This window comes from Gallinula chloropus (assembly GCF_964237585.1).
Source record: "Gallinula chloropus genome assembly, chromosome: 11".
Taxonomy (NCBI): domain Eukaryota; kingdom Metazoa; phylum Chordata; class Aves; order Gruiformes; family Rallidae; genus Gallinula; species Gallinula chloropus.
Genome location: NC_140096.1, coordinates 5,486,823 through 5,514,725, shown reverse-complemented (window position 1 = coordinate 5,514,725; position 27,903 = coordinate 5,486,823). Strand labels below are relative to the sequence as shown.

General features: G+C 46.1%; 2 protein-coding genes across 2 annotated transcripts; one reads left to right on the top strand and one right to left on the bottom strand.

Annotated features, from left to right (window-relative positions):
- Positions 1–5,495: 5,495 nt before the first annotated feature.
- Positions 5,496–18,393, bottom strand: MAGT1 (magnesium transporter 1; the record flags this gene model as incomplete). Its single annotated transcript, XM_084269271.1, has 10 exons — positions 5,496–5,702; positions 7,235–7,325; positions 8,145–8,219; positions 10,201–10,264; positions 12,446–12,535; positions 13,144–13,284; positions 14,189–14,329; positions 15,677–15,794; positions 16,550–16,719; positions 18,283–18,393. 10 exons carry the CDS (start codon positions 18,391–18,393, stop codon positions 5,687–5,689), a joined length of 1,017 nt encoding a protein of 338 aa, XP_084125397.1. The 3' UTR covers positions 5,496–5,686.
- A 1,137-nt stretch (positions 18,394–19,530) lies between these two features.
- Positions 19,531–22,046, top strand: COX7B (cytochrome c oxidase subunit 7B). The gene is made up of 3 exons (XM_084269130.1): positions 19,531–19,646; positions 21,186–21,310; positions 21,846–22,046. Exons 1-3 carry the CDS (start codon positions 19,610–19,612, stop codon positions 21,918–21,920), a joined length of 237 nt encoding a protein of 78 aa, XP_084125256.1. The 5' UTR covers positions 19,531–19,609; the 3' UTR covers positions 21,921–22,046.
- The last annotated feature ends 5,857 nt before the right edge of the window (positions 22,047–27,903 follow it).

Genomic DNA, 27,903 nt, shown 5'->3' with positions numbered 1-27,903 from the left:
CAAGCCCCTGCCAAAGCAGGGTCCCTAGGACAGGTCGATTTGTCCCTTTAGCCCAGCTCCCATAGAACTGTTTCTTCCCTCTCACACTGAAAATTCTGTATATAAGGCAATAGGTCATTGGCAGCTTCACCTCAGCACACCAAGGGAACTTTCCTTCTTTCTACACTCCTGGAGATGTCAAAACCTGCGTGTGAAGGGGAGGGCTGGAACTCATCCCTGTTGGGAGGGAAAGAAGGTACCTGTTTTCGGGTTTCATGTCAACTTCCATCAGCCCACGCGACCGAAACAGAATGGACACCAAAACCATGCCCAGTGCCACACTGAATTGGAAACAGCTGACCAGCAGTGTTCACATGCCATAAAGATCACCAGTTTTAAAAAATGGTGTATTTTTCTGCAGAAACTACAAAAAATACCAACTCACGTGGTTTCATGACACAGTGTGCAAAGGGCAAGAATGAAAAGAAATCGCTAAGTAAAAGCCTCATCACCTTAAGCACAAACTACTCTTGGAAATCTATTTCATTCCAGAGGCAACAATACCAGAACAAATAACATTATTTGCACTTCAGGAGATACAAGCTTATACATCCCAGGAAGTTCTACAGGCCGGCCTAGGCAGAATTTGCTTTTGAATTTAACATTTTACCCCAGAAGTGCATCCTGTATCTGCTGAACTGCAGCAATACCAAACAGGAGGTTTAATAACAGTTTTGTCGACAGATGCTACCTCATGGTCAATGCTATGGTTTTAAAAGAGCAAACCACCAACTGCCTTCTAGCTAAATTTTAGAAGGAAAAAAAGAAATCCCTGTTATCTGACTGCTACAGATTCCATTTTAAAAATTGCACAGAGCCAGGTGAATGAAACAAGAGGCATCACCAGTTCTCAGCTCTGCATTAATACTCCAATTGCACGACTAAAATAACAACACTAAACATTTCTTTTCAAGAGATATGTTCTGCTTTATGGACTAATCTCCTCCTGATCTAGAATACCTACATAATTGTTATTTTTACTCTAAAGCATCTTTCTTTTACTATTTCCTCAGAAGATGGAAGAAGATACTTGGAAGCAGTTTAAAAATCCAATGAAAACCCCTCCAATTCCTAACATGTGTCTGAAGTGACACATGAAAAAAACCCAAACCTATTGTTAGGAAGGGAGAAGATAGAGGAAGAAAGGAAATGCTCCCATCTCCCAAAAATTACTCCAGAAGACAAAACCTGATGCTATCATGAGGTTATCAAGAAAGGGCCTGTAGAAGCACACTGGAATCTCTGCATGTGCTGATACCATGTGATTCTGCAGGGAAACATTTTGCACATCTAACACACCAGAGTGAAGCCTCCCCTGCGCTCTACTCACAGCCACTGCTGGCTGCTCCCACAAACCTGGAAGAATGTTCCAGGTTTGGAACAGGCCACTGTAGAGCCTCATCACTCCATTTTTTTAATCCTAAAGACAGTAGTTTTCTTGAGTAGATATTAGCCTACTTTTAAGAAAAACGGCTGAAAGGCACGTATAGTTATCAACTGACAAGGGGGTATTTTAATAACTTTCTATGCTCCTGACCTAGAAATACAAACTACATATACATCTCTTTTAGATTACCTGCAACAGAAGTAGCACAATCCTTTCAGACCAATACAACACTACCCTTAAATTCGTTTTATAGGAACGGTCAAGAGCTGAGCTTTTAGCAGGAGTAGATTGTGTGCAGTGAAACTCTGCCAGAGAAAATGCAGGAGAATGCCATCATCTGGGTTCAGTTTAACTCAAGAGCCTGAGTTTGTTCTTTTTTTTTGCTGTTCCCCTTAATAAAGCTCAATGTGCTGGTGTGGAATCAGCAGAGTAACAGTTTGTATTTGATAATTGGTTAACCATTTCAACATGAGAAGGCAGTGAACATCAAGGTCTAATACAGAAACGAAGTGCCACTGCTTTTCCAAACCCTTTGTGAGCATCCATTTCCCACAGCAGATAAGAGCATTTAGAAATTTTAACTTCTGGGAAAAAAGAAATTATTTCAGTATAAATGATTTTCTGCTATGGACTGGGTAATTTTTAAAACACACTATCAGAACCCATTGCTAAGAAACCACAACAGAACACAATACATCGTTGTTTTCTCCTGACAAAATCTGGCTGCAAGATGCCACGACAGAATCACAGTTGGAAAAGACCTTGAAGATGTTCGAGTCCAACCGTTCCTGTCCTGTGCTAAACCAGATCCCTGAGCCCCTCATCTACCCTTTTTTTTAAACACAGCCAGGGATGGCGACTCAAACACCTCCTTGACAACCTAGTACATCTGTTGGCACAAGCAGCTTATCCAAACAAGCACAAACCTTTCAGGCATCTGATTTTCTTTAGGTGTTCCAAATGCTTAGGAAGGTAAGCAGCTGACTTGCTTCAGGACTTCTAAAAGCTCTACTCTGATTTGTCAGGAATACAGGCTGGAAATAAAAGACCTTAAGAAAAATAAAATAGTTACATTTCTTTTTTTAAACAATGCTCAGAACAAGCCTTGCTGTACATTCAGTTAGATGCCCAATAGTTGTGACCATAAAAGCATCCCCATTGTTCTCCTGAAGCCCCTAGGCAGCTGTCATCTCCTATTCCCCAGGCACCAATGGCTATCCCCTTGCCTGCCAGAAGGTTTAACTTGTTCTTACCCTCATGTCTGAATGTGCATCTTAATTACACACAGACATCACCAGCCACAGGACTAACTGAAGGTTCTTCACAGAAGCACCAAGCCACACGCAGCCAACACAGAGCTGAGCACATTTCCATCTTGTCGCAGGACTCCACAGTTCTGCCCCTGCAGAGCATGTGCTTCCAAAGCATCTGTGCTAAGCATTTAACTGCAGGAAGAACTGCTAGGCACCACCACCAAGGGCGTTCCATGCCAAATGGTAGAATGGTTTGTAACTGGGAGCTTCCAGCAAGCTGTAGGTAACACAAACCATTACCCCAGATCAATCCGGTAAGGTTTACAATCTCGCCTTGGGCTTAGCTCATCAGAGAGCTACCCAAGTTATTTCTAGCTGTTATTCCAAAATGATTTTTAATACACCACAGCCTCTTCTCAGAAGCAGAAAAGCCAGCATCTTTTGAGGCCAGCCACATTAACAAAACCACACAGTCCATTTTCAGCTACAGAGTGTACCATTTCCCCCTTTATTACAGTAAGTGCTCTCTAAAGGTGAACCTCTACAGTGCTTCTGAGCTGTCCAATGACTCACTTTCAAAGGAGATGGCCTCAAGCTCCCATATTTTGCATACTGGTTCTCAAATGCAGTGACTCTTCCACCTTTGTTCCACTGGTCCAGAACTGCATTATAGTAACTGGTTCGTGAGGTGCATGTGCCAATGGTCCCACAGAATTGCTCTGGTATCAATTACAACTGGCCATTACCTCCCAACTGCATCCTCTCTAAATCTGCTATGGGTCCTTCCAAACACTCCATCTTCTCCTGCTCCACTATCACACTTCTTGGAAAGAGTAAACATTATTTTCAGCATGGAAAAAGAGGAAGATCCCAAATTCTCAACAACTCTTTACAAACTGAAGACTGTAGATAAGGAAGTACATCAGAAGGCCAATCTGTCACCACCACCCAGCAGCATGAGACACAACTGTTTAAAATTAATCAATACATGATTAGATGTGTCTTAGAATAAAATAAGCACCATGTCAGAAAAATTAGAAACGAGTCTGAGAGTTTAAGATACAACCTTGCTTCTTTAGAGTGAGGCTGTAAGCCACCTTCACCCACACTGCTACTGACTGAAGTACAACCAACCTAAATGTGTACTGGAAGCACTGTACCACCAGGACAGGAAAATAAGCAACTGGAACAGCAGTCCAGAGTTGTTCCAGGTAAATCTATAGTGCTAACTTTGTTCCACCTTCAGAAACGCTGTTAGTGATCTGCCTAGGACTCCAGGAAGCCAAGATTTTCACCTCAGGACAGCTGTCAAAGACAAGTAAAAACCATTCCATCTTTATGCTATCAGTTGGCTACAGGAGAAGATCTCTAGTAGGGCCGTTTTGGGGCTGTGGTTTCCACCATAAACACATACACACTACTAATCCAGTATACTCAGCTATACTCAGGTTACTTACTATACAGATACATTTTTATTAACACATTGAAGCATGGAAGAAAAAGCTTTGGTTTGTTCAGTGGAAAAGTTCAAAAGACACAGGAACATGAATTAGACTAAAAAATTTTATTGAAACTCATCCAAAAATCCATTCAGGCACACAATTTCTCCATTCCACTAAGGCCTGTCATTCTGTATGGCATAGAAAAACAGATCTCAAAAAGTTGAAACATCAAACAAGTAAATTAGTGAAGTTAAGGCACTTGAGATGTGTGTTAATTTAGCAAAACTGCTAGAATAACATTCTATTTTGAATGTTACAGTCCTTTCTGAGATTCTATCTAAAGCATTCAAATTCTGTTGTCCCTTGAGACAGGGAGAGGCAGAAGCAGGAGACAAAAGTCTCATCGTATTTTGCTCTGACTAGTAACCTCTGGGGCCAGCACAGCTCACCAGTTACTGAGTCAGGCTGCAAAGGTTTCCTGCAGTACAGGTGCTGAACTACATGACTGCCTGAGACACAGTCTTCTACCCAGGAATCCTTAAGGCAAAGTGTCTTTGTGAGATGAAAGAACAAAAAGGAGAGAGCACAAAGCACATGCATTCAGCTGTAAGGCTAACAAGTCTTTACTGGGGTAACAATCTTCATGCTGGGATTAGATCTCTTTGCTCTCTCCCATATCCTCCCCACAGATAAAAACTTGGAGAAAACAAGCAGAGACTGCAAGAAATTAGATAGTGACCAAAACTCTGATACCTGTTGGTTTGTCAGAGCTCTGAACAGTACCTTGGAAGTCAGTCAGCAACCTTTAATTCACGCTACAGATAGCTGGTTACCTTTGTAGTTCTGAGAGTGTTTGTCAGTATAAAACTTGTTTTGTCTCTGAACCAACATTTGCAACTCGAATGCTGCAGGTTCAGCACTTGGTAACGAATGTTTTTAATGAATAATTGAATGAATCACTCAGTTCTACCCATTGAAAGTTCCCCCTTCGTCTGTGAAATGACCTCTTGCATCACACAGCACTTGAGCACTCTTCTCAAAAATGAGACACAGCTCTGGGATATGCACATTCCAGCCTGGAATTTGGAATATGCTCCAAGGGTCACAGACTGAGGGAAAGGATTTCCAGGTACAAAAGGAAGGCATGACATGAGAAGGCATGACAGAGGAGCTGTTGTCACCTGCTATGCGCAAACAGGAAATAAAGTTTTAAATATTTGAGGAGAAAAGCAGCAGAAAACAGATTATGCAGTTGAATTTAAAGTATGGTTTCTAGTTAGTCTACAGAAATGTTGTCCTAAGCATTAAGTTCTGAATTTCACTAGAAGTAGAGCCATTTAAGAAGATGTAAAGCTTATGAAAAACATTGCATGTTAATACTCTGTGTCCTTCAGAGCAAATTGCTTGTTGTATTTAAGGCACTACACGTCCTCTTTGGTTCAGTGTTTAACTATCTCATTCAGTGTAAAGAGAGGTAGCACGAACCACACAGATCGAGTTCTTCTGTTCCATTACACACAGTTTAAGAGTCGCCACCTTTCTGATGTTACCCATTCCAGAATCCTTTAGCTCATCAGGAAACTGCAAGAACAAAATAACAAATGTTCTCATCAATTTTATAAGAAACAGAGTGTGCAACGTTCTGTTTATCTTTCATATGTGCTGAGAAAAAACAGAGTGAGAAGCAGGGCACGATGCAACCATCATGTAAGCAGAAGTCACTTAAAAGAGAGTCTTTTGGTAACTCAAAATCCAAGACAACTGTGTCTTCCCTGCAATAGAAAGTTCACAGAATTACCTAAAACCACTGCACAGATGTGGGAGGCTGGCTGATCAAGGCCACAGCTACTTGCGCTTGCCAAAACAGCCTTAAGAATTCACTAACAAGGGCCTGAAAAGCTTGGGCATGAGAATCCAGATCTCATGGTACTTCGAAATGCCATTGTGGTGATAAAGACCTGATACAGTGCAGATGGCCTTTCCCCCCCCTATTCTGGCCCCTCAGATGTATATAAGCAGCTACTGGCTTGAATAAAGTGAACTGATTACTTTTAACCACATTGGTGTGCAGTCTCTGCCTAGCGCCGCTCCGCACTTCCAAAGCCCCTGGATATAAATTATTTTCCAAGACCTGGATTTTGGACACAGGAACTCACAACACACAGACCAGAATAAAAGCTGACCAGTTACTAGAAGGGAATATGTTCACCTCTCTTCTGGTCTTGAGAAGAGTCTTTATGAAATAACAAATTTTATTAGTGAGATATTTTAAAAAGAACTGACTTTTCATAGAAAGGGAATAATATTTGCTTATGGGATTAGCGTTACAGACAAATTAATCTCTCTGCAGAAACTGAAATGGTTAGAAGCTGTTCCTTCATTCCATTTATTCCTTCAAAATGCAAACAACTTAGTAAAATCACACAAGTTACCTATACCAATCGTATTAATATATACACACACACCCTGACCTGGTGGAGGTGTCCCTGCCCATGGAAGAGGTGGAGTGGAACTAGGTGATCTCTGAGGTCCCTTACGACCCAAAGCATTCTATGATTCTATTTTATATATACATATAAAAGCAGTCCATATATATATACATATATATATATATATATAAAAGCAGTCAATTAAGACTGCTTACAGATGCAATCCCAAAATGCAGGCAGCTTTAAAGCATCAGCCATTCTCCTTGTTAAAAAAAGACACACCTGTTTTCAGAATAAACATGCTGAGGTATCACTAATCACTATGAAATTAGAAATATTATATAATATGAAGAGGAGACATGAAGAGAAGAATACCACAATCTCTCCTTTGGCCAGACTGGGGAAAAAAAGGAAAACCAAAAAAAAAAAAATCACAATATCCACCAAAACGCATTATTTCTGGTGAGTTTATGGACCAATATTGGCTCTTTGAGCAGCAAGTGCAGCATTTCCCACCAAAACCCATTTCAGAAAGCAGGTTCTTTGCCCATTTCTCCAGTCACATCAGTACAACCAGCCAAAAGAACAGATTCACTCATGAGCACACAACCCAGGTGTGGTGGGGTGACTACACTGCCAGGCACAGCACAACTGCAACTGAAGCAGCAGCAACACAAGACATACCTGTAGGGATAACCATGGTATTTCGACTTGAAGACAGACAGCAGCCAGCTGAAGAACACCACCACCAAGCCAATACCAGCAATACACATAACTGGAAGAGAAGCAGGGTGAGATTCCGGTAACAAGAGAGCAAAACCACACCCCTGACTGGGGTTTTTGAAAGCATTCTGTCACATTTGCAGACTGGTCAGTCACTGAGAAGAACTAGATTAACACTTCTGTGAAGACAGGCTGTGAGAATTGGGCTTGTCCAGCCTAGAGAGGAGAAGGCTCTGGAGAGACCTAATGATGGCCTACCAATCCTTAATGGGACTGGACACCAGGGAGTGCAGGGACAGGACACGGGGCGATGGCTTCAAGCTGAACAAGGGCAGGGTGAGGTTGGATGTTAGGAAGAAATTCTTTACTCTGAGGGGGTGAGGCCCTGGCACAGGGTGCCCAGAGAGGCTGTGGAAGGCCCTGGATTCATGGAGGTGTTCAAGGCCAGGTTGGATGGGGCTTTGGGCAACCTGGACTAGTGAAGGGTGTCTCTGCCCATGGCAAGGGGTTGGAACTAGATGAGCTTTGAAATCCCTTCTAACCCAAAGCATTCTATGATGCTTTTTCTTTCAAATTCCTACTGTAAATCAATTTTTTACCACTGCTTTGAGAGCAAAATAAGCCTCCTCTTTCCCTTACTAGCAAAATGCTGCTGAGCATCACTGTATCTCCCCATCTCCCTACAACGCCTTTGAGTTTATCTTGCAGTTTGCTAAGCAGCTCCAAATGCTGCCAAAAGACCCTGAACAATTCAGTTCTCAGGGGCAGGAAGCATACAAAAATCCACAGTGCAAAAGCATTTATATTAAACAGTATCAAAAAATCTTCACTGCGTATTCCTTCTCTTTAACACAGAGGTATCAGTACTTACTTTTTCTTTTCCCCACATCCATATCAGACGTAGCAGCTTCGTGGAGAAGTACCATTCCTAAAGTAACACCACCATCTATGGACGCTGTTTAAGGCTAAATCAACAAAATGCAATAGGCTCAATACAATATACTCATTCCTACTCTTGTAACTTCACCTGGGGCATTAAAACTCATTGGAAAAATTAAAGACGTCCCAGGAACTACTGGGGGCAGGGGGGGGAAGCAACAGAAAAACATTCATGTCACAGAGAGTAAGTATACAGTTTATACTTTAAACTGGAAGGTATAGAAGATCTTGGCAAACAGTTAAACATACAATTTATTATCTCAGATGGCAATGAAGCAGGGTTCCTTCCCAGAGAGTTTGGTCCATTCCTACTAGCGTTCCTTGCCACTGGGAAATCCCAAAAGGAATGCAACTTCTGCATTTTACTCAGTTAAAAGAGCTAGTAAAATGTATGTAATATTTAATCACAGGATACCTTTCAAGTAGCAATATTTCAGTCTTTTCTAATTCTTTGATTAAAAAAAAAAAATGTATTAAAGCTTGTAAAGCTCAGGGAGCACAGACACCTCAAAAATTCAACACTTGCAAAGCATGAAGCCTAGCAAGGCAAAATAGTGGATCTAGTGGAAAAGACAACAGACTTCCTGAAGACTTAATTCCATTTCACTACAGATGTTCAGCCCCAACCCTCTTCCTAAAATGAGAAATACCTATCAGTGACTGCACCAGGACCTTTAGGAAATCTTTCCATGTCAGATGGGGTCTACCTCCAGCATGCAAAAATAAACAGAAGTGACTTCAACCTAGGGGAACCTTGCCAACTTCTGCCATCCTACAGCTGCCTCCAGCAAACTGGGTTCATAATGAGATAGACAGCAGTAACACAAAAAGCCACCAACAAAATGCTTCTAGGTTGACTTTGAATGCATCAGAAGAACAGTAATGGTTACAAAAAGATCAGAAGTCCCCCTCCAAATGGGTATTTTATGTCAAAAGACATTTTTTTGATAATGAATAAAGTTTTGTTAACACCAGCATATTTAAACATCAGTTGCTTTTTATATTGTCACAAAAAACAATACATTACTTGCTGAAATTGGGATTTTAAATAGATAAAGCAAGAAGAGAAAAGGAAAAAGAAATTAGAAGTCACTTGTAAAGAACATCTCTGTTGCAATAGAAGAGTCTTATTAATCATTGTCAAGCAGTAAAGATGACAGGTACTTTGAAATGATGTGCCTGTAGTAAACCTGCTATTCTGAATGCTTGGGTACTATAAAATGTAAACAACTTGGGACTGTGAAGCTGCAAGAAAAAAAGGTAATATTGAATAAAATAAAAAGCCCTGAATAAAAGAATGTACGTGCTGACACAGGCAAAGAGAAAAGGAAGAAAAGCTTGAGTCAGAGATGATCAGAGAGACAGATGACAGATTAAAAACATATGTGTGGGAACAGAAGAAAAGGACATTGAGTTTTAGAGTACTGCATTGAATTTTAGAGCACTCTTGACCCAAAGAAACATTTTTTTATGGAAATGTGAAAGGCAAAAGCTCTCAACCTGCACGTTTCCATTTGCCTTTCCTGATGTAGCAATACTGGCATGAAGAAAACCCTGAATCGTTAGCATGGATGAGTGGTAAGATTAGAAGTAAAGAAGGTAAGCAAGGAATAAGAGACCAGAACCAGAAGAAGGAATTCTACACCAAAGCAAGAACTGAGACTGAAAAGGTAAGAGAGATGCACAGAGGAACAGGGGCTACCCTAAAGAATCTTATGATTCCACAAAGACCCACATCTTTAATGCTGCACTCAGCTCAGCTGTTAAGCAAGGAAGAGGGTGATGAAAAAGCAGTAAACATTTTCCATTCACATTAAATATCCCTGGTACAGGACAAGCACAGCTGTCAGCATAGAAAGGCTCTACAAGATTCCACATCAGCATGACTTGACAGTTACAGGCCCTGACAAAGTGCTCCTAGAAAAAGCAGCAGTGTAAGCTAACAGCAAAATTGTCACCAACCACATGCTTCTCAGCAGGAAGGATACTAAACAGAAGAACAATGTGTGTTTCTGCCACAAATTGGGCTTGGCTGCTTCCATGGATATAGTTCTGCAAGAGACAAAGAGTAACTGAATTCAGAAAAGAATGGAGTCAACTTTGACATCATTAACAGCAGCTACAGGGCTTGGAACAGGGTTTTGCACTTCTCTTTCAGGAGACAGGACCGAAGTTGGAGCATGAAGAATTTCATCTGTTGGCCTCTGGTTTTTCAGGGGGAAAAATCCTTCTTTCATTAACATGCACTATAAGCCTGAAGTACCAATCAGATTACAGGAAGCACAAGTGCAGCTACAACCTTTGTGGCCCAGATACCCTGTTCAGCAGGGAAAAACACCATAATTATGCCCTCCTGCACCCACTGTGATCCACATCTGATCCATTCCCTGGCTGAGAATCTTAGGTTGTGTAAGGTGCTCCTCAGCTTAGGAGCAGTCTCTTCAATCTGTGTGCAAATCCTACTCACTTTGTTCCAGAACCAAGAATTTGAAGGCTTTTTCATGGTATGCCAATATCACTGAAGCTTTCTTCAGTCTCAGGAAGGCTTAGGTTAGGAATGATGTGAACAGAAGAAACAAGGGGAAGCATTTTCGAGAAAGCATTTAAGATATGAGAACTCCCACTCAGTAAGGTGGCTCAGTTCAGAAAACTTGAAATTTGTGAAAGAATACCATTTTTGGATCCTTTATGGAAAGGTCTGCATCACCATGATGGGGATGTTACATCCACTTTTTATGAAACAATGCAGAGGGCTTGACCCACCTGACCAGCACTGAGAGGACAATTCACCAAATTAATTCCCTTCTGAGTACATCAGAAAAGCCAACACATGATGTGTAAGCACCTGAAGAGATGCAACACCCTCCATACATTCTGACTACTTTTATAGTGTTTCTGTACTACACACAAAGCAGCATAACTCAACTGCTATTTCCCAAGAATGAGGTTTCTGAAGTCTAAAGGCCACTCAACGTTAATTTACCTCAAGACCCTCAAAGAAAGATGTTTTTATATGAAGTCATTACATGGGTGTGCAAGCTAAGAGAGCAGATTAAACATGAAATTGCCAGCCTCAGCAATGGCACTGTTTAGTCTGCAAGACTAAACTCAAAAACCTTTCTTTTGCTGTTAGCAATTTACAACTGTCATATCTCTTCATCACTAGAGATACAATATGTGTACAAGGAGGAAAGCAAATGCCACAGGTAATGAAATGCTGAGAAGGAAACACGAAAACAAAGGAATGGTTAAGAGACACACAGGAAGTCAGGGGAATGGAAGAGATCAGGTAGTTTGGAATAACCTACTCTCAGAAGCTAAGTGACAAAGCACTGCCATTATGCTTCCTCCATAATGCAACACTTTTTTTACTTTTACATTTTGGGGAGATGAGGACAGCAGGAAGGATGAGAGTAATGCTTACCTTAGGCCCCAAAGCAAAAGGGAACCCTCTCAAATAGCTCATTAGCAAATAGTTTCTGTTACTCTGTATGCTGCCCTCTTTGCTCTAGAACATTACCTTAGAACCTTCTTAGCTTTCTGTGGGTACTAGAGCAAAGTTCCTCACACATAAAGACCTTGAACTCTCTAGGTATTAACACAACAAAACTCAACACCAAGGTAATCCTCTGGAACTGGTACGTCCTGTTTAGAGCAGAGTACTGGCCAGCTGTCTAATGCTTTGCTGCATAGAAAGCACTTTGAGCAGTTTCCAACTGAAACTGAAGGTGCTGCTAGGAACTAACTCAGTATTTCTCATCTGATGAAGAGCTCTTACACCCTGAGACAATTAACACATCACTGAACAAAAGACTGCAGGAATGACTTTCCATGGAAGACTGCTGTTACCACACAACAGAGCCCTTTGGTTTGGATTAAGATCAGTGTTTTGTGATTTCTTAGCAGCAAAGCACAAGTTTGTCAACAGAGTTTCTTCTTCTGTTTGAGCCAAGAAAGGGATAAAGCTAATGGGAAGAAAATCTAAGTCTTGACTGGAGCTCTAACACTCCTTCTGTTTCACACCAAACAAAACCCCCTTTTCACAGGCATATCTTAAGAGAAGACAGATTCCCTCTGAACTAATCAACAGCTCTAATTTGCCTTGATCACTGCAGCAGAGGTTAAGCTCGCTGTCTGACAAAGAAAGCAGCCAAGAATAGCACTGGCATTCTTTTTTAGTATCAGCCTTCTGTGGAAATATGAATTTCTAACAGAAACCAAGAAAACACTTACCACTTGTCCTGTATGAGGATTTTTATGAGCATAGGGTGGACCTCTGATGTGGTTCCACATCTGGCCTGATGTCATGGCTAACACAAAACACTGAAAAGGAAAAAAGAAACATGATTTAATAAGGACTTCTTTATTTTAGTTTTTACCCAATTTCTTTTCATTTCCCATTAAACCATGGATTGATTGGAATGCTTGATATTGCACTACCAGTTATTAGATGCTTTTTATACAAATAAAGTATTAACTGAGTTGGAAAAGACCTGTAAGATCAAGTCCAGCTGTTCCCATCCTATGCTAAACCATATCCCTGAGCACCTCATCTCCCCTCTGTTAAACACACCCAGGGATGGTGACTCAGCCCCCTCCCTGAGCAGCCTGTGCCACAGCCCCACAACCCTTTCAGGGAAGAACTTTCCCCTCACATCTGCTCTGACCCTGCCCTGGTGCAGCTTGAGGCCATTTCCCCTTGTCCCATCTCCTGTCCCCTGGCTGAAGAGACCATCGCCCACCTCTCTGCACCCTTCTGGCAGGTCAGTGGAGGTGGGGATAAGGTCTCCCCTCAGCCTCCTCTTCTCCAGGCTGAACACCCCCAGCTCCCTCAGATGGGCCTCATAGGGTTGGCCCTCCAGCCCCCTTTCAAAGGCTTGAATCTCTACAAAATTCAGGGTAACAGGCAGACAACAGTTACAATTGCTCACCAAAGCAGCAAAGGCCCAGCCAGTTTTGTTATACAGAAAGTCCAGGTTGCTTCCACGCAAATATACCAGGCCTCCAATGACAGCCAGCAGCAGTCCTAACATCAGGGGTCCAGCATAGTTTGGTGGCCTTATCACACGAATCTAAACAGAGGATATGGAAGTTAATTGTCTTCACTGGAATTTTACATGATATTTGCACTCTTGCTAACAAAGCCCACAGCGTGTTTGAGTGTTAAAAAATACTCAACTCACACCCCAAAGTTTTCTATGTAAGAGGTCTGACTGGAGAAGCAAAGCTTGTTTCCCTGTTACTGTAATTTTGTACATATCTTGACTTAACCTGATCATTTTAAGATTGCTTTTCTTCTAGAGAAACAGAAGAGGGAGGAAGGACAGAGGTGAGTTTTCTCACCTTATCAAATACAGAACTACATAAAAACTTAGAACACAATGTAAGGAAACTTGAAAAACACAGTCATATAGAATCATAGACTGGTTGGGTTGGAAGGGACCCCAAGGGTCACAGAGCTCCAACCCCCTGCCACAGGCAGGGACACCAACCTCAGGCCTGGAGCTACACAAGGTTGCTCAGGGCCCCATCCATCCTGGCCTTGAACACCCCCAGGAATGGGGCATCTATCCCCTCTCTGGGCAGCCTGTTCTAGCACCTCACCACTCTTTCTGTAAAAATCTTCCCCCTAGTATCTAATTTAAACCTTCCTTCCTTCAGTTTTAATCCACCCCCCTTGTCCTGCCATTACCTACCCTTTCAACAAGCTGATTCCCCTCCTGTTCCTCTGCTCCCTTCAGGGACGGGAAGGCTGCAATGAGGTCCCCCCTGCAGCCTTCTCTTCTCCAGGCGGAACAAGCCCAGCTCCCTCATATAATGTCATATGCTCGATTTAGATTTAGTAGACAAGAACTACTGAGGGTATCAGAGTAGATCATTAGCCATGGAACACAACTGAGACACCTGTCAGAGCTGGAATCATGTAACAGGGGCGAGCTGCAGAGGTGAGGACAGGTAAGGTGTGTACATACTTACATTGACATCAGTCCTGTCAGCCACCCAACGAGCCAGCTGCTCAGCTGCAAAGCCACGGACCTGGAGCTCGTACGTGTCCCCCCGCTTCGGCTTCCCCTTGGCAGGGAAGTTAATGAAGGTTGGAGCAGAATTCATGTTTAGCTGTTTGGAAGAGTCACAGAAGATGCAGCACCATGAAAGGTCTGTTCAGTAACAGGCTTCTAACCGATCTGTATTGTGCAACATCGTCTCCAAATCAATCAGAATGCTCAATAAATGGATTTCATTGACAATGACTTCAGAAAAAGTAAACAGACACACACACAGTGGCTTGTATTTCTGTATTTCATAAAAGCCCTCAGTATGTTCCTGCAATTTCCCCTTTATGCTCCATACTGTTTCCTCCTTTTGGTATTGAGGAGCAAGTTTTTTCCAGCTCTGTCACTGGCTGTGCTGGATGTCTCAGAAAATAATTGTTACTTCCCAGTATGGGAATATCTAAAAAAAAAAACCAAACCCCACCACCACCACACCCCACCCAAAAAACCCCCTAACACCCCACCCAAGAAACCCCAAAACTGAGCATGGTTCCTGAAGTGACTGGAAATTCTTTGTTAGTACTCAGATCTATAGCTACTGATTCAAAAGATCCAGAGCAGTTAAGAGGAGACTATAGTAGGTAAGTAGTTGTTCACAAAGCAGAACTCTATCTTTCCCTAACAGTTTTTCCCAAATCCTTGCAGTTTTCTTGAATCAGTTTCCTCTCTGAATACTACTTTTGGGAGAGAAATCTGCAAAATAGGAATATAGACATATAATCTATAAAGGCCATAGCTTGATGAATAAGTTTTTTAATATAACATTATGGGAAAATTTAACAAGAATAATAAAAGATGTGTCTTTCCACTTGTCCAGTCCAAAAACTTCCACTTAATAAAATACTAGTCTAAATTGTGTAGCTTTTAAATAGACATTAGTATCTCTTAAAAAAAAAAGTTAGTGTTTTAAATACTATAATGAACTATGAGAGTGATGTACACTTGCAAGTGTACCCAGGATGTTCTTGTACATTTAAAAAAATACCTGGTTAATAGAAAAGCAAAACAATGAAGATCACCCCTACTGAAAGCCTCCTCTCTGCCATTCTCAGTAATCTACAAATGACAATAGCTGCTCCTAACAACGTTGTTTCTTTCTCTCCTGTCCCTCCATGTATCATAAAATAACTCTGTTAAAGAACTACACCACAGGTTATTATAGGAGAACTCAGAAAAAAAGTCAGAGACACTAGTTCACTCCTTTGCCTCGTCCAGTCCAGCTAATGTTACTGCCAACATGCCACTGCCCTCTGCTTTGCTCCTCATCTCTTCTGAGAGTGGCAGCTTTTAACTTTTCAACTATTTATTCACTGTAACACTGAATTTTGTATAAATCTTTACCTTCTCGCCCCCAGTCTCCAAAACCCAAGTTTAAAAACAAAACATTAGAAGAGAAAAAGAAAGACATTACCATCTGAAACACATCTGAGCCTTCATCAAAATCTACCATAGCAAAAAAAATCTTATTGGTAAATGCACTGGAGTATCGCCAGGAGTTTGCCAGAATCTGGTATTCCTCATCAGCTTGCCTGGAAAACACACCAAGTGAGATGCTGCATCATATATTTGTCCAGAAAACAAGTTATAAAACAGCTGAGGGAGCTGTACCCACCCACTACATTAATGGAGTCATCCCACATACCCCTAAGTTATTTTTTAATGTTAAATTAAGGACAGATCGTGAGACCACAAACACAAGCAGTGGCCATTTCCAACAGAAACATGACATGGAACCCAGCAGCTCACAGCTTCCCAGTCCCCAGAGCACAAAAGCCAGTGTAAGAGTGTCCTCTTTTTTATGTTAGAGGGTGGGAAAGCAATCAGCTTCAAAAAGCTACACATGAAAATCATCTTTACAGACCTTCACCACCTCTGGATTGACACATGAAATGTGGTTAAGGATCCAGCATATTATAACTGCAAATAAATACATGCCAATCAACATATTAATTAACAGCAACTTTCAGACTGCACGGCCAGCAGTCATTCTACAAACAGTTGTGCAGCAGCTCATGCCAGGAAAGGGGAGTTTTCACCCTGGTTTTCTCCAGAAGCCTATCAGTGTGAACAATGCTTCTGCAAAGCTGCAATTATTTTAGGAGGGAGATAATTAATTAAGGGCTATGCTGTTTTCTCACACACATTCCCACGCATTTCATTTCAGAGACAGCCCCTGGGCATTCCTCCCACACCCATCAAAGTTTTATCCTACTCCTCAAATTTAGTTCCTACAAAACACATAATGACTTTAAAGGTGTAATTTAGGACTAAATGAAGCCCGTACTTGCACACAACACACTGTCTGTGAGGCTGCAGAGCAGTGAACATCACAATCACCGAGTAATTTCTGGGTGGTGCCTTCACAAGGCGTCGAAATTTGTCGCCGTTCATCCGGATAACGGATCTTTTACTGGCCCATTCCATCAGCTGGTTCACTTTCTCTGATAACACCATCTGAAAACAAAGTCAGGAAAACACCGTTGGTTTTCTTTGGGGCTTTTTGGCCTCACCATACACTCCTGAAGGCTTCTAGATCTGACATAACAAAGAGCTGCGCTGGATTTTGTCAAAACGCTGACCACCTGCTGCAATACTTCCTTAACATCCTTGAAGGCATCCATAGATCCTTTCCACAGCCATATAGTTATTACTCATTTACTTTAACCACTAATACACTTTAAGTACTTTGCCTGTGAGCACTTAGCATTACACCTGCTGGTGAAGAGTAACAGCTCCTGGTGGTTTCTCACACTGCTAACTACAAGATTCCCCTCAGATGTACAAACTGCCCCAAATCACAGTTATTTATTCCATACTGAGCATCACACTTGGGTTTCAGATCTTGGTAGAAGCGGAATCAAGAGGAGAGATGGAAGCACTATCAAAGTGAGCTCAACATCTATCTAATTTTCAGCATTGCTAGAAAAAAAAATGCCCCAGTATGTATTTGGAGAACTCAGTGGTGCTCAACACTGAGCTCTCTTTTAAAAATGAGCCAAGCAATTCTATCCACTACATAAAGTAGTGATAACCCCCCCCCCCCCCCCGAAATGTTCCATTTGTCACAAATTACTTCCCCAGTCCTTATTAGTACCCTTCCCTTCCCCACATGAAAGGCACCAAGATGCTTGAGCGTGTCCAGGGAAGGGTTACAAAGCTGGTGAAGAGTTTAGAAGACAAGTCTTATGAGGAGTAGCTGAGGGAGCTGGGATTGTTTAGTCTGGAGGAGACTGAGGGGAGACCTCCCTGCTCTCTACAGCTACCTAAAAGGCGGCTGTAGTGAGGTGGGGTTGGTCTCTTCTCCCCGGTAGCTATGACAGAGCAAGGGAAAACAATCTGAAGATGCCTCAGGGGAAGTTACATTGGATATTAGCATACATTTCTGTACTGAAAGGGCTGTCAGGCGTTGGACCAGACTGCCCAGGGAGGTGATGGAGTCACCATCCCTGGGTGGGTGTGTGTGTTAAAGGAGCAGATGCTGTACCTGGTGACACGGTCTGGTGTTGTGCCCAGCAGGGCTGGACAGATGGCTGGACTCCATGATCTCAAAGGCCTTTTCCAAAGGAAACCACTCTATGGTTTCCCAGGCAAACACTTGAGGATAAACCCCAAGCTACCCCTCTCCGGCTTACAGCTGCCACAGGGGTACCCCGAGGGAGCCTGGTACTCCCCAGCGTCACCCGGCAGCGCTCCGATAACAGCCGCGGTCAGCCAGGCACCCCCCCGCCTCCCGCACACCTCCGCGGCCGGGCGGCGCTCCGCCAGCGCCGGCTGCGAGCGCCGGAGAACGAGGGACTGACGCACCCGAGAAGAGGCGCGCTGCGGGAGCCTCGGCAGAGCTCCCTCCGGCCCCGGCCTGGCCGCGCGGAGCAGCGGGGGACCCGAGGTGTGGCCCAGCGCCCTGCCCCGCCCCAGCCTCCGCGCAGGCCGGCGCCCGCAGAGACCCACCGCCGCCGGCCCGGTCCCCGGTCCCGGCCCCCGCTCCGGGCAGAGCGGCGGCACCCGGCGGCACCTCACCTCCTTCCGCTTCTGCCCCGCAGCATGCGGCCCGCCCCAGGCCGCCAGCAGCAGCAGCGCCAGCACCGGCAGCGCCGCCATGTCCGCCCCGATCCGCCGCTTCGCGCCCATTGGTGGGCGCCGACCCACCGGTTGTGCGGCCCTGCCCGAGCGCTTCCTATTGGCGGCGGCGGTTACCCGCGGCTCGCCGCCGGCTTTTGATTCGTTGAACCCGGCTTCTGCACGGGGTGCCGCTAGCCCATAGGAGCGAGGCAAGCTGGAGCCGCCCGATTGGCGGAGCGCTGAGGGAGGGCGGGCCGTGACCCCCGCAGGACATGGGAGACTGGCCCCGCCGGCCCGTCTGGTCTCGGGCAGCCGCTTTTGGGGTGGCGTCGCGGCTGCCCCGCCGCTGCAGCAGCCCCCTCCAGCGGGGAGAACGCGCCCGCGCTTTCCTCAGCGCTGCGGCTCTTTACATGTTGCAAACGGCTGCATAGTTGCGGCGCATTGGGGTCCCGGGGCGAAGGCGGGAGGGTGGGGGGGGTGGGGGGTGTCAGCTCCCGTCAGCTCCGAGAAACGGCAGAGGACTCTGAAGTAAAGCTCCGGGGAACTTAAGCAGTAGCTCGCCAAAGGCGTGCCTTGCTTGGCTTGATACGCGCCCGTGTATTGCTGGATCGTGTGTTAAAACAGACTTAGAATTGTAAACGCCTTGGGGGGAGCCTGAGCGTGGGGGCTCTGGGCATCGCCCCAGCAAAGCGCGCTGGGCTTGTGCTGCGGCTCCGCGTTGCTCGGGGACAAGTACGCGGGGGCACTCGCGTCTGGCGCCGCGAGCTCTGCTGCTGTTTCCCTTCGTAGTGAAAATCTCTGCTTTCGTCAGAGGGAATTCGCACAGGGAAGAAAAAGGGGGAAAAATGGGAAGGAAAAAAGTGGTGTCAGAAGTGGGATTCGAACCCACGCCTCCATACGGAGACCAGAATACCCAACCCGCCACGGGAAGGCGCGGAACGCCTTGAGTCTGGCGCCTTAGACCACTCGGCCATCCTGACACTGCGACTGCAACCGCCGCCGGGAGGTTCTTAACACTTTCCTCATGGCCGCTCACCCCCCTCCCCGGTCTCCCCTAGACCTTCGCGGGCAGGGCTCCTGAGCCCAGGAGTCGGAGGGCAAATTCACCTCTCCCCCTCGGCTCTGGCACGGGGCTCCCCGCTCTCGCTCCCCCGCAGCCGCAGGTACCTCTCCCCGCCCCTGCGCGGCTGCATTACCCACAGGGCTCCGCTCGGCGGCCACTTCCGGCGCGACCATTTTGTTCTTCACTTCTCGGCAAGGGTAGGGCTGCTCTCCGCTTGCCAGCATGTTCCCTGTGGCTAGGGCTGCGCTGGGGCTCACCGGTAAGCAGGGGCGGGGGCTCTGGGGAGCACGGGTGCGGGAGGGGTGTTTCTCGGGAGCAGGCGGTTTCCTCTGGGGTCTCCCCCCGGTTGCTTTGCCTTCCCGGTGGGGGCTGTCCCTGATCGTCCCTCGGCTCCTTTCATTCCCGGGCAGGGTCGTGAGGGAAGCTGAGGGGCTGCGGGCGGTTCTCCTGTCGGTCTTCGGCTGCTGCTTTAATTTTCTTTCTTTATTTTTTTTTTTTATTTCCCTGCCTCTTTTACTTGGTAGCGGCTGTTACTTGAGCTGACCTTGAGTTCCCTTCCGCCTTGATAAATAACTAGAGGCACATCGAGGCTTTGTAGTCTGAGGTGACAAGGTGTCATCGATGACCGGCCCTTAACTCGGGGGTAAAGTTCATAGAATAGTAGATTGGTCTGGGTTGGAAGGGACCCCAAGGATCACAGAGCTCCAACCCCCTGCCACAGGCTGGGCCACCAACCTCCAGGCCTGGAGCTACACAAGGTTGCCCAGGGCCCCATCCAACCTGGCCTTGAACACCTCCAGGGATGGGACACCCACCCCCTCTCAGGGCAGCCTGTTCCAGCCCCTCACCACTTTTTCTATAAAAAAAACATCTCCCCAGTACCTCCTCGCAAACCTGCACCAGGCTCATGCTGTGCTTAGCCCAAGGTGCACATGCCTGAAATAAACGTGCTTACCCATGTTTCTCTCAGTAGATATTCACAGTTTTGGGCAGCCTCACAGAGCACACCGGAGATGCTGTAGTGTTACCAGTATTGCTGTCATCTTCTCGAGTTGTGTTTGGGTGAATGCAAGCCGCTGACCTGAAACTAGAATTTTAGTAATGTCTGTCTTCTGTCTGGGATGACTGCCTTGTCCAGTGCTCTGTACACAAATGCTGAACAGTCTCTGTGATTTGAAGCTGGTGGTTTGATTCTTCACTCTGACCTCCTTAATAAGCGTGACTGCCTTCTATAGTGTACATTTATAATGTACAGCATGGATTCTGTCATCTGAAGATACTCTCCTGTATTTTGTTCTCTGTTTACCTCACACAAAGGCCTACAGTTTTTTCCATCTCTGCCTCCCTCCAGAAATCTTGAAGGAAAGAGAAAGGTGTTACCCATACCCTCTGTTTTCATCCCCTTTATCTAATGGTGGTGAGCTTCATCCTGAAAATGCTTATATTTGGTACACACATGAACAATATATAGAGAAATCTGAAACATAACTAGTAAAGTATTTTATTAAAGAAATAGTAACGCGTAAGAGCGTACCTGAGCTACCACACCGAAGGCCTGAAGAAAATGTATTGAGGAAAAGACAACTTGGAGGATTTTGCTTACTAGGCTCAGTAACTAAGAGACATCAGGAGAGCTAAAACAAAATGCAAGGCTTTTTGTATATCCTATGCTTTGGAATCATTCCAGAGCTCTAAGTACAAAATACTAAATTTTTTCAGCTTTTCTTCAAGCCGTTTATGCCTATGCTTCTCTGTTAGTTGATTTCTGTACTTATGGTTCTCTTCTGACATGCACTAGCTCGTGGCATTCGGCATACGACAGTAAGACATGCTCATCGCAAATACGAGCCTGACTTCCACGATAAATACGGAAACCTGGTACTCCTGGGTGGAGCCGTAGTTTTTTCTGCTATTTGGGGATACGTAAGTCATCCTTTTTCTCACCACTCTGTTTTGACTCTAGCTGTAAACTTTCAAACTATTTAGCTTCACAAGGGCTTTCTTGCTTGAAATAACTTACCTGGTCAGAATTTAGGAGCTTTTTATGTAAGCAAATAGTAACATGATAGTTGTGTTAGTTCATATTTTGAGTTGTTACACATATTTCTGTGCTGCTCTGTTGCTTGACTTTAAAATGTAGAAACCCAAGTGTTCTCTACTTAGTGTGGGATTTCTAAGCTGTACAGGCATAGCTTTTAGCAGAAAACTGTATTGGTTGAAATAACCATATGGCAATGGGTTGTGCATTCCAGATTCTTTGTTCCAGAAGTAGGTGTTTTGAAATGGAAAACTGAAGTATTTAAATATTACTCAGTATAAATGTATTCTGCTTACTTTATTAGAAGATGAATGAGATGTCACGTTCTAAAAAAATCTCAACTGAAGACAAGAGAAATGGGCCTCTCAGATGGTTGCTCTGATTTCAGCATTAATGATCTTGGTGTTTATTGTCCTGCAGGTGCTTACACAGGTTGGAATTGAGTGGGGCGTGTCGCCTGTTGGCAGGGTCACTCCAAAGGAATGGAGAGAGTAAACGGCCTCTACTCATAATGAACTGGTCTAAGCTTTCCCTGAAAAAATTATCATGTAATGGCATTTGTTCTCTGATTGCCATTTGTTCAGTGGCATTCCTGGTCTAATAAACATACATAGAAATGTCTCTGGCTCTTCCAGGTTTCCTCGGTGCTCAGCGTCTGCTGAAGCGTAAGAAATAGCGTAGAATCTCTGAATCACAAAGTCGTACTTTAGGTAGTCATGGCTGTTCCTGCACTGGTCACTCGTGGGCGATGGAGAAACCCAACGCAACACAGAGGTGCCCATTTAGCCAGGAGCGGGGAATAAACCACCCTCTCCTCACTTCACCTCTGGCTTGTGCTGCACTTCTAACGTCAGGGCCGGCGTTTTCTGCAGACACCCCGTGTTTGTTTTTTCCCAGAGAGGTGCTTTTACACCCTGCATCCCTCTGCAAGCAAGTTGCTTCCTTCTGAGCCCCGGGGAAGGTGCCGCAGAGCTGAAGCTGAGCCGAGCTGGAGGTGCCCCGCGGAAGTGGGGGGCGTGCTGCGGCGGCGGGAGGGGGGGGGGGGAGGAACACCGCTTTGCTACTGGGTTCCGCCTCCTCGGAAGTCGTTAGGAAATGGGTGAGGGGCGAACGCCGCTGGAAGCCTGAAAAGCGCCGAGCGCCCCTGAGCGACACGGCCTCGCTGTGCGGCGCGGTGCCCCCCGGCCGCCGCTCGGGGCTGCATCGAGGCGGCCGCAGCGACCACCTCAGCCCTGACAGCTGCCCGGCTCCGCGGGGCGCCTGAGCGCGTCCCTCCGCGTCACGTGTCCCGCACGAGCTCGTCACGTGAAGCGGGACGGGCGCCGCCTGGTCACGTGACAGCGCGGGTCCGGCGGGGCGGAGCCGTCGCGCAGGGCAAAGTGCCAGGCGGGACCCGGGCTAGAGAGGCCGCCTGCGCCCCCGGGCCTCGGGTGAGTGAGTGTGGGGGCCGCTCTGCTCCGCCGTGGCGCCGTTTGGGGCTTGGGGGGGGCGGCACACACCTCTCTCTTCCCCCTCGATCGCCGAGCAGACGGCATCGGTACTGATTCCTTCGGGGCTGCCCCCGCTGCCCAGCACCGGCGGAGCTGCTGTCGCGGCGTCCCGGGCTGGCGGGGGCTCAGTGGGTTGGTTTGCCTGGCGCGTCTCGCAGGAAGCGTGAAAGCGGTTGCGGCGGGACGCGGCGCCGGGCTGCGCTACGTGTCCCCTCCGGGGGCGGGGGCGAGGGAGGTCCCGCCGCGCTTCTGCCCGAGACGCGGGGCGGGAACGGGCCGTCCCTCAGCGCCCCTCGGCCGAGGGAGGGTTCGAGCCCGAAAACGGCAGCTTCGTTTGGGCCGCGGCTCTCTCCGGCACCTCTGGGTAGCCCCCTGGGGAGGTCCGTCACTTCCGAGGGCCGGGGGCTGTGTACGCGTCCCGGCTGGAAGGCGAACCGCGCCGGGGGGTGACGCGACCTTTCGGGAACAGACCGACCCGGGAGCTGGAGCCGAAACGGGATTTCCTGCTCGGCCCCTTCGCCCTGCGCAAGCCGCACCCGCCCCGGGTTTGTTTCCCCGGCGCCAGGCGAGCGCCGGTGTCAGGGGCTCAGACCCGCGCTCCCGGGGCGCCGCCGGGCCGCGAGTAGCGGGAGCCCGCCGGGCTGTGCTTGTCCGCGACATCCCGCTGGACACCGCGTTGCCCCGAGCAGGCAGTGAGTGCGCGCTCACGGCCGGACCTGAGAACGGGCCCCTGGCCCCGTTGGCCACCCGCGGAGCGAGTTGGAACGCGAGAGGCACCGCGCCGCTTCTCCCGCGTCCTCCTCTTCGGATCTGCGCTGGGCTGGAGCATCCTCTTAGCGTTCTGCCCGTGACTGCAGCGCACAAGTACGTTTTCCTGGTGTTTTCTTTAAAAGCATAGGGTCGGTATTCTGAAAAAGGGGCAAGTAGTTCTTTCTGATGCTTTGGGGTAAAAACTCCCTAAAATGAGCAAGAGCAACCCCAGCTTAACTATTGCCTCTCTTTATCAACGTTCTGGAAGTTGCTCATAGTTATTGTTAAAGCTCTTTAAAATGTCTCCTGCCATCGCCACAGATTGCACTTCTGTGCCTCAACCCTCCTTAAATCGTATTTTATTTGTGGATGGAAATAGACAAAATAAATAACTCTTACAGTTGGGTAACAGGGAGGTTAGTTGCCTGTATTATGATGCTGTGTGTGAGCACAAACAAAGTTTGGTTAGCAGTTAATAATTTCAGTGTATTTCGTTGTGGAGAAGAGACCTGAAGCTTTTTTTTTTTCTTCCCAGGTCAAACCAGGACAGCAACAGGTAGCAATGCATGTCATGTATGGTTTAGTCTGCTTATTTTCACTTATATAATGCATTCAGCATTATTCTGCCTTGTATTTTGAGGCTGAGCTGGAGAATGAGGAGCCCCAGTTGGTCTTGGTATGCTCACCCAACAGGGGGTTATGAATTGTATTCTGCTGCTGGTGTTTGGTATGGTTCTTTTAGGGAAACATTCACATTCTCCAAAAATGTGACTTGAAGGGGTAGTGAAAGGACCAAACAAGTAAAAGGACTTGCTCAGAATTTGTTTCAGATATTCTCGGACTCATTGTTAGAAGTGAAGTGTTTTCAGTACATATTATTGTTTTACCCAGCCTGTGTAGAAATAAAGTCCCTCAGAGCAATTTCCATAGTGTGCTGACCAAGCAAGACGTGCTGAAAACTTGAGCAACGTGAATTACAGCCTACGTAGTGTCACGTAGCTGTCTGGGACGTATTTTTTTATAGATGTGCAGTTTCTCCCTCAGTAATTAACCTCCTATCTCTAGTCATACGTTCAAATGTCTGTTTGCCCATGAACGTAATAAAACCTCCTTCTTATGTAGTGCACCCGCTCTGCTGTAACCTGTCCTCCAGCACTTCTGCAAGGCCCAGGATGAGATGACACGGCGTTTTCCATGTGTGCTGTCCTTTGCTCTTTGTCATAGGGCTTTGCAGGGTCTTTTAAGGACAGGTGTCTTCTTTACATTTAATATAATTAGTATAACAGAATCAAATTGGGTGGAGCTGTTGACGCTGTTGAGGGTGGGGAAGTCTTGCAGGGAGACCTGGACAGATCAGAGAGCTGGGCAGTCACCAACAGCATGAAGTTTAACAAGGCAAGTGCCAGAGTCTGCCCCAGGAAGGGGGAACCCTGGCTGCACACCCAGCCTGGGGTATCAGGCGCTGGAGGCCAGCCGTGCTGAGGGGAATTTGGGAGTCTTTGTGGACAGCAAGTTACCCATGAACCAGCAGTGTGCTCAGGGAGGGGATTGTCCCACTCCACACTGCACTGGGGCAGCCTCACCTCGGGTCCTGGGGGCAGTTTTGGGTGCCACAGCACAGGGGGGACACAAAATTATGGGAGAGTGTCCAGAGGAAGCACCGAGGATGGGGAAGGGTCTGGAGGGGAAGAGTCTGGAGGGGAAGGCTTATGAGGAGAGGCTGAAGTCCCTGGGGTTGTTCAGCCTGGAGACGAGCAGGCTGAGAGGAGACCTCATCACAGGCTGTGGCTTCCTGATGAGGGGGAGCAGAGGGGCAGCGTCAATCTCTCTCCTCTCTTTGGGGACCAGGGACAGAGCCCAAGGGAACAGTGTGAAGCTGCACCAGGGGAGGTTTAGGCTGGGTGTTAGGAAGAGGTTCTGGACTGAGAGGAGGGTCGGGTGCTGGCACAGGCTCCCCAGGGAAGGGGTCACAGCCCCAAGCTGGGCTGAGGGCAAGAAGTGTCTGGACGATGTTCTCAGTGCCATGGTCTGACTGGGCTGGGCCTGTGTGGAGCCAGGAGTTGGACTTGATGGGCCTTACAGGTCCCTGCCAGCCCAGGAGAGTTTGTGATTCTATTAAATAATTTACATTTTGCTGCCATAAAGAAAGTGAGCTCTAAAGTAGGACTGAGCTGTTTAGAAAACAAATAAAGTCCAAAGGATGTAGTGAAGTCTGACAGATTCTGTTGCTGGTGTTTGTGTGATTCCCCCACCCCACCCCGTTTTGACCACTTAGTTCCAGCAGCTATATATTCAAGGTAATTATATATAGTAAACTTTGGTGAAAACTGAAGTTGTACTTGGACAGAAAAGTGTGTTCTCAGTTCTGTGTCCTTACAGGTCCTACAATGGGCAAAAAGTGTGCTTGTGTTGCACAGCACTTTGTCAGGCCATGATGCATGGTTTAGGTCAGAGCACTAAAGGGGTTTTCTACCAGGAAGCACTGATAAGGAAGTCAGAGTAGTAGAAATTAAATAGAATGTAAGGAGGCAGAACACTGCCTCAGATGTAAGCATGTTTTAGCTTATTTGTTGTGCTGGGTGCTTTGTAAGGGGAGGAGAAAGGTGGTGTGTATATTGACATTCACTGTGTATTAACCCTGTATGTTGTTTTGAGAACAAGATCTCTTTAAAGTATCAGGAGCTTGGGAAATCCAGCCAATTTGGCCTTCAGAAATCTCAGAAGGGCTGTACAGCAAGCTGAGATGCTGAACATGCTGTTTCTTAGTTCGGTGCCAATAGTGTAACATAACCGATGGGAAGAGGCAGCACTGCTCACAAGTGCCTCGTTTTCTACCTTTAGATCCAGAAGCATCTTGCTCCTTAGAGAACAGCCTGGCTTTTTTAAAAAGGGTGTAAAAACTGCTAGCAACTGGCAACAAAGCAAATAAAGATCTTTGTTGCCTTCCCCACCAACTGCTAATGATGCATATATATAGATCCAGTAGCACTTCTTAATTAAAAGTTGGAGAACAGAAAGAGGAGACAGTTTGATGCTGTGTGCACCCACATCTGCATCCAGACGTGGGATGAGAGCAGGACGTGGCTTTTGATGCTCACTCACCCTGCAGCTGCCAGCAGCCTTGAGTTGGACTGGCAGCCCTTGAGCTTCCGAACTTCACCCCTGGCTGGGATGGGAAGATGAAGGATTAGTGTTCTGTGGTACATCCTGAGTAAGCACGTGATGCCTTTCGGGAAAGTCAGGTATCACAAGTTGTTCAAGGGCCTGATCAGACTCAAATATCTGGGAACGCTGCTCAGCCTCTCCACATGTCAGTGGAAGAGGTTCACCTCTTGGAAACTTCCCTAATCCAGTGGTTCATACTGTCTTTATGTCTTGTTGATTAACCTTCAGCTTTTAGCTTTGTGCATGAGGGATATAAACCCGTTTTCATCATGAACTAGCCTTGTGCTTTTACGTGGCTGTCAAAGCAGAGCCAGAAACTTTGAGACCTTCTGTAACAGAGAACAGCTCTGAAATGTCACCAAGGAGCAAGAAAATTAATTTTATTAAGCGTTGTTAATGCTTAATGTAATTTAGTGTTCCAAGGTAAGTCCCCAGGGTAAAATTAATGACAAGTTAAGCACATGCTTAACTTCAGGTGTTCAGTGAATCATCAAAGTTTGCTGTTGCTTCCACTGCAGCCAAGCATGAAGCAGATGCCTGTGATCATTTTCCTGGTCATTTTCTCTGTCATTGGAAAAAATAATGCAAATTTTCAAAAGGCTGAAAAAAAGTACCTGGGAATCACTTCTCTTGCCCTCTTTTTCCCTCTCTTACTTAACAGTTTATGCACTGTACAGAGTAAGTCCTTTTTGATGTCCATTATGTCTACAAAGTAATTCAGGTTCAGTCACTTGTTTCTGGGCTTGTTTGTATGAGCAGAGTTAGTAATGATAATGTTCAGAGAAGCAGAAATTAGGACTTCTCTGAATGAGATGTGGAAAATGCTTGGTTTGCTTCCTAGGGCTAACTTCAGTATCACTTGTTTTTGCTAGTGTAGAGTAATGCAAGATAGGAATGCAGGAAACCATGAGCACCGCTGTTGCTGCTATGGCTTACATACCTTCCTCTATTGCTCTGAGAGCTGGTTTCTCTGTTGTTTCTCCCTGTAGTTTCATCTCATACACCAGTGAATCACAGTTTGCTGCATGAGAATAAGTTATCTTTCTTGTAACACAAACCCAGTAATAAATGTC

Excerpts from the sequence above, each read along its gene's own strand:
- COX7B (XM_084269130.1), top strand. The coding sequence starts at position 19,610 with ATGTTCCCTGTGGCTAGGGCTGCGCTGGGGCTCACCG. Across the intron at positions 19,647-21,185 it reads GGCTGCGCTGGGGCTCACCG|CTCGTGGCATTCGGCATACG; the intron begins GTAAGCAGGGGC and ends GACATGCACTAG. Across the intron at positions 21,311-21,845 it reads TTTCTGCTATTTGGGGATAC|GTGCTTACACAGGTTGGAAT; the intron begins GTAAGTCATCCT and ends ATTGTCCTGCAG.